Source organism: Buceros rhinoceros, unplaced genomic scaffold (genome assembly GCF_000710305.1).
Source record: "Buceros rhinoceros silvestris isolate BGI_N320 unplaced genomic scaffold, ASM71030v1 scaffold21736, whole genome shotgun sequence".
In the NCBI taxonomy this organism is placed as follows: Eukaryota; Metazoa; Chordata; class Aves; order Bucerotiformes; family Bucerotidae; genus Buceros; species Buceros rhinoceros.
Genome location: NW_010418546.1, coordinates 52,867 through 59,726, shown reverse-complemented (window position 1 = coordinate 59,726; position 6,860 = coordinate 52,867). Strand labels below are relative to the sequence as shown.

The 6,860-nt window shown below is 40.5% G+C and overlaps 1 protein-coding gene across 1 annotated transcript in view; it reads left to right on the top strand.

Moving 5' to 3' along the window:
• Positions 1 to 516: 516 nt before the first annotated feature.
• Positions 517 to 6,860, top strand: part of LOC104495608 (double-stranded RNA-specific editase B2-like) — a gene marked incomplete at its 3' end in the record, with an annotated part of 52,798 nt that continues 46,454 nt past the window's right edge. The window contains exons 1-2 of the mRNA XM_010138594.1: positions 517 to 583; positions 4,383 to 4,469. Coding sequence (XP_010136896.1) covers positions 517 to 583; positions 4,383 to 4,469 — 154 coding nt within the window. The remainder of the gene's footprint in view (positions 584 to 4,382; positions 4,470 to 6,860) is intronic.

Here is a 6,860-nt window from a genome sequence, read left to right as displayed (position 1 = left end):
AGAGTATGAGGGATGGGCCCAAGGACAGGTGCAACACCTGCCAGTGTGAATCCTCTCCCTGCAGCCCTTCAGCACCAACAGCTCCTCAACCTCCCCACTAGGCAATCTATTCCAGTGCTGCACTATCCTTACTCTTTGTTAGGAAGGTTTTTTAATGTTTAAAGTGACTTTTCCTTGGTGCAATTTAAGTCCATTACTTCTACTTTTGTTAATGTACAGTTTGCTCCTTTCTTCTATGGAGCAGCCTTTTATGTATTTGAGGGCTGTTGTTATGACCCCACTCAGTCTGCTCCTCTTAAAGCTAAACATTTTGTTCAACATGTGTAAGTCCTGAGTTTTTAAAGTGTTGAGCTCCTGCTGTTCCTGTGGCTTTTATTCAGGTGATTGAGCGTGAAAGAACTTCAGTACATCTGATGATCAAGCCCTATTGTCTGCTGCCCTTTAAATACTGATAGGTATGAAGGGCATGAATGCTGTTTATAGCTCTGTGTGTATTCTTGTCTTCACAATAAAAGCATGTTTACAGGACCTGTGACCAGTCTTCTGTCTGCATCCACAGGGCAAGAGCAACTTCAGAAAAAGAGCGGACTTTAGTGGAAACTTGGCTGCCTTGTATGCCAGGCTTTGCTGAATCATTTGGACTAAATCATTTTCTGTTTTTCATTAAAAACAGATATTAGCCAACTGGTTTTTTGTTTGTGTAAATGATTTATATGGCTGTCAAAACAGTGTTCGTTATTATTTTTTAACTATTTTCTGGTGTTGGAAAATACATACTGAAGAAGGGTGGACTGAAATGTATTTCCATCCCATAACAGGAGTGAGGTTTCTTCCTATAATGGGCTTCTCATCAGAAGAAAAAGTGGTTTTCATGCTTAGGTTACTAGAGCAGAGTTCCACTTGGCATCACTTGGAAGGATGTTTTCATAGTGAATACATTGCAAAAAATTATGCTATCATCCTGTGTTAGTGTCAGTGTTCCAGAGTGGCAAGAAATAAATGCCGCCACCCCTGGTCTTTGTCTCTCCACTTCCATTGTAAATACAGCTTCCTTTGTGTCCATGTATGCCTCTTGAAATCGCTCGTTCATGTCATCGGAAGCTTTTGGTACAATTGTAATGCAAGCAATAATAGCTCCTTGTATTCGTTCTTGTAAATGTAGGGTTATGTATTCTGCCTTTCTGGAGAAAAGTTTTTGAAATGTCGTGTTTTCTTCTCTTAGATCCCCTCTGCTAGCCTTGAAAAACAATTTCCTCAGACAAATACAGAGAACATTTACAATTATAAAGTAAAAATAGCCACTCTAATTTTGGGCTACCTGTCATTGCTTCTTTTGAAAAAAAAAAAAGATCATAGAAGGAGAAGAGAGTGATAGAAAAAAGAGGTTTTAAAGGTATTGTTTCTCCATATGGCTTTTTGCTATCCAGCCATGTCCTTTATTCTTATTAATAAGATTTCATCCAACTTCTGGAAATAAGACTAATTGTGGTAGGCATTGACATGTACAGAGGCTGTAAAGTGTGAATACAAAACTCTCCTAATCTTGTTTTGAAATGGTAAACAAAAATAACACTGAATTTCACATTGACAATAAAGCTGAAGTAATGTCCTATGGTGTGTATATATATGGTAATAGGCAATAATGTGCAAAGATGGAAGTGCACAATCATACCGGTAGTGTTATACCTAGCCAGATTATTTCCCTGTAAACACCTACATTTAATTATCCTTCATCTGTCTTCCCCTCCTCCACAGGCTTGATAATTCGTCTGTGCTCCATGCATACTACAGCTTCTGTCTTCTTACATCGCTCACTCAAAAACATGCCCTCCTCCTCCTTCCAGACACACACTAAATCTTCCATTGCTCAACCAATGCATTGAAATATTAAATTATAAACTTTATTGTTTGTACTGATTGAAGGATATCCTGTTATTAGGGCCTGCCTGAGTTTGGTTCACATGAACCCATCCATTGCTGCTCTAAGAGTGCAGTAAATTTTACTAGCCATCCTGTTCTCTGCCACACAAAGCAAAGGCATCAGCAAGGTCTTTGGGGACAGGCTGGGAAACCTAGATGGCTAAAGGGTCCTTCAAGGCAAAAAGAGAAATAATTTGGTAAATTTAAAATCCACATTGTAAATCTCGCCCATCAATTGCACAAAATCGGTTTGGAGTGAAAGATAAATCACAGAATATTTCTTTACCTAATAACAGTGTAGTATAAAACTACTTTTTTTTAATTATTATTGGTGTCAGGAGTAGGCATCAGCAACCCCTGCAAGAAAGCAGATGTCCTTATTGCTTGGTTAGTGGATTAACTCTTCATGAGAAGTGTGACTATTTTCTCAGCCTTACGTTTGTACAACATCCAGCGTCCCGAGGGTTGGTTCTGAAGGTCTGACAACCATCAGCAGCCAGGCACAGGCAGAGTACACTTCAGCTTGCTGCATCTCAATATCCAGACATTATAGCCAGCGCTGGTGCTGAAGCCAAGGACTACCCTGATCCTCTATCTATCATCTGAAGTATTGCCCTTACTAAATGTAGCCTTCGGATTAAAACCCAATACCCTACACTCTTCACACTTTAACCGAAGAAGCCAGTTTTGAAAGTCAGGAGTGAATAACACACTTTCTGCAGATCACAACCCAACAGTCTCATATGCGCTGAAATACCACATGTACAGAGATACCACATGACTCAGTGAACAGCACCTCAGCAAAAAGTGTCAAAGTGTTCACTTAGGAAAATCTTTTGGCTAAAGCATTCATAAATAGCTTCATTCTTCTAGTTCATGACATCATTAAATCCGTTAATGAAATTGCAATTCAAAGAAGCTAATTTGTGCTCTAATTATATATTAGTCTGGGCAGAAAGGTTTCTGGATGGGAAAAAGGTTTTCTTCAGGCAATCTTTTATTCCACTTTATTGTATTTACTTAACAAAGAACAGTCAGCTTTTACTGTGCTTTTCCATTGTAGGGTTGAGCTGTAGTGTTACCTAGCTAAGGGCAAACATCTGCAGTCATTTTTGATGGATTCTTGTAACAGTCTTTAACAAGAGCAAGGATGATTTGAAAGTGTAGCAAGAACCAGGCCGAAAAGCTAACAGATGTGCTGCTGAAAAGGTTTAACAGCTCTTCAGCTGGATGTGGTAGGCCAGTGGTAGATTAGCAGCTAGGTAATTTAAGGAAATTCAGAGAAATACTTTCTGACCAATAAAGGGAGTCCCCATGGAAATAATTTTTCCTGTGTCACTTGAAAAAAGACATTCTTGGTTTGATTTTTGATGCTTCTGCCACAAGATGAAAGTCCAGCATTGTTCAAAATGTGCAGGATTCAGAGCACTTCCACCTAACAGACTTTCTAAGAGGAGAAGTACTTTAGGAAAGCAACTAAGTCCTTCAAAGCTATGAATCACCTGTGTTTCTGTTTCTTCTGCTGCCTAAGGCTGACACTCCTCAGCAAAGTACCCATAGTTTGTTAGCAGGAATTCAGCCCAAAGGCATTGAATAACAAACTAAGTAAACTAGTTAATAAACTAAATAAGACTCATTTCTTCAATATATCCTTGTTTCGAGTGTTTACAGCAACTTTTCCTTATAAAGAAATCCTGAGCCAAGTTTTGAGCTAGTATAAATCAGTATCAGTTCTCATTTTGCTGAATCTGCCCTGGCATCTAATGCAGAGGCTGATCGTGGCACTGGAAGCAGATTTCTGTACCATCTACTATCTGCAGGATAAACAGGAACTGCAGATAGGAGGAGCTACACTTAATATGAATGTGAACATGAAGGATTTCAAATAGGATTCAACTGTCTGGATAATAGCTTCCTGAGCACACCATAAAGGTTTTCCAAAAATCAAATCAATGATTTCCATAAGAATTAGAGGCAGTTGTAGTCTCTTGTGCCGTCAACCCTTGAGCTTTCTCTGAGACATTTGCTTCAGTCTCTGCAAGGGAGAGGAAACAAGAGGAGGCGAGCTCATGGTCTCACCCATTAGAGCAGTTCTCCTGTCCCTCCTCCCAGGGCTGACTTCCTCCGGTTCTCATTGTCCTCCCCCATTCCCAGCTGGATTGTCTCAAGCCTCCCACATTCCCAGTTCTGCAGTGTTCGGGCATTGTTGCTGGGAAACATGGCCAAGGAACACTACACAGGGGCAGAAACGAGGAGGGTTGTGCATTTGCTATTTGCACATGCCAGCTGTAACAAATGTGTTGCAGTTCTGTGAATTTTGGTGGGGCTGTAGAGTCAGGAAAAACAACAAAAAAAGACAGACTTGACAAGATGTTTTCACTTGAGAAAAAGTGCAGAGTAGATCACAATGCACTAACAAAATACTGATTTGGTACATCTCCTGTTTTCTTTTCTTTTTCTAGAAAAAGTTAGCATACTGTCAACCTTCATAGCGCCCTTCAAGTATCTGAGTCCTGGAGCAACCACCATGGAGGATGAAGACAATTTAAGTAAGCAGTGTTTTTTCTTCATAGACAGATGAATAATAAAGTTTGTAAAGATGAAAGCTCTACTGTGTAGGGGCAATTGTGGAAAGGAGGCAGATATGCAAATACTGGCAGGCCATAAGTTCAGTCCTCATGTAAAATACAAAATTCCCTGATGTTGAGTGCAAATATGCTCTCCAGTAAAGGAAGGGTTATCCTCAGCTTACCTTTCCAATTTTCCCTGTGCAGACCCTGACACAGAGGAGCTGTAAATGATGTGTCAGAAATACGAAGGGAAAACTGCTTACAAAAAGATGATGTTGACACTCAGGTTTACAAGACTGCAGAGCTCCTTTTCCTTTCCTGTTTATGTTACCGTATTTTGCTCACTTGCTTTTCTCACAGTCCCTAAAAACCAGGACATTTTGGTGCTGTGTCTTCCCTCTGTTTTATTTCCTCAACTACAAAAGGACTTCTGCAAAGGCAAAGACTGCAGAATTGAGCCATCCACTTTAAAAGTCCATTTTCTCTTTTACTTCTGTGATATGAGCTGGAGAACAAAATAAAAGGGAAAAAAAAAAAAAGGAAGGAAGAAGAAAGAAACCAAATCAAATTGAGAGGAAATGATTAACCAGGATTAAATAAACTAGTTGTAACTCAAAAATTAGCCACCGGATTGTGTGGGGCCCTTATACCTGAACGAAGTCACTGACACCTCCTGAACCTATGACTGCAGAGCTTGGAGGAAAGTGATGCTGGGTTTGGAGGAGTTGTGAAGAAGACCAAGAAGACCAAGAAGACCAAGAAGTCTGGGAAAATGCAGTTAGGACTGAATAAACCTCAGTATGCCTTCCCATTTATTGCTAGAATCTACTGATTGTGTGTTATCCAGCTCTGCTTATTGCAGCGCATCTTTAATCGGTAAAAAAATGGAGGGAAGCTTTCTGAAGCAAGTAAGCAACTCTCTGAGTTGCTAGATGGGTTTCTTTTCCAGCCAGACACACACTGACATGTTGCCCTGTTAAAGCCAGTGGGTGGGGGGAATGGGCTGTTTTTCCACCATTGTTGCTGATCAGCTTTGGTTTGATCATGGTGCAGCATCAAGGGGAATAACTAACTGTTATGAATGAGTGAAAGAACCCATCCCTTGTTTTGTGCTGCTGAGTATCACATGGACATCACACTGTTCTGCTGTACAGGAACGGGCAGGCTTCTACATAGGTTAGCAAAGGCAAAAAAGACCCCAAAATCCTCCAGAACTGGTCCCGGGGAGGCTACATTTTCAGGAAGAGATGTAAGTACGCACAGACGACCTATTACGCATTGGATAAGCTTGCGCAGGCACCTCCTGCGTAATGTTTCCCAAATGGGCTACTTAGTTATTTTTAGGTAATGTAGGAAGTTTGCACAAGCCAAACACTATAACACCATTTTCTTACTGGTACTGTAACTCCGTGACTGCTTCATGCCTGTGATGGCTTTAAAATAGCTCACATGGACAGGGTAAGCTGTGTTTTCTGAAAAAGAAACAGCAAATTGCAGTGTTTGCAGGGTCATCCTGCCTAGTTCTGTCTTGTGTCAAACATACACACCAGTGATAACGCAGCAATTTGTCTCTTGGCACATAGAAAGCAGTTCAGGTGTTACTATTAGAATCTTAAAAAAAAGAAAGAAAGAAAAAGAAATGTAATTCATTCAAAATCAGCCATATTTCAGCGTTCATTTCTAGCATAGTGGTATAAATGCCACTAATGTCTATAGCACACACGTACCCGTGTAGTAATTTGGCATTTTACAGAGCTTCTGTGATTTGCTCTGAACAAACAGAGGAACCTTCTCCTGTGTTAACAATTTAACGAGAGCCTAGGAGACTGCTGGCAAGGTAGAGAAGTGGTTTGCTTGTCCTTGTAGTTTTCTGCTAACAGAGCATCCTGTGAAAGTGGCCCTGCCCAGGCTGTGCGGTATCAATAGGCAGAGTCCCACTGGCTGAGACTGGTACAAATCCCGTTTCACATTCCTTTAAGCCTTCTTTACAAAGGGAGCCATGCCAGGTTAGCTGCACATGCTGTTTTCAGCTGGTGATTATTAGCACATAGACACTATTATCATGCTTTATGATCCGTGAACTTACACTAGGAAAGATGTATCAAAGGCACTATGCACCTTTGGAATGGAATTTGGGGTAAAGTAATCCTCAGTCTCCCATGAAGACCTTATCTTGAACGTGTGAGAAAAGGACCACCTTATTCATTCTCAGAAGTCAGTTGTAGCCAAGAATGTGGGGAATGTCACACCAGATTAGAAATACAGAGTTCACCCCTGTACACTGTCTTCCACATTTGCTGCTACTGATGAATTGAGAAAAAAAAAAAAAAAAAAAAAAAAAGTTTAAATGAGGCACCCCCAATTTGTTTT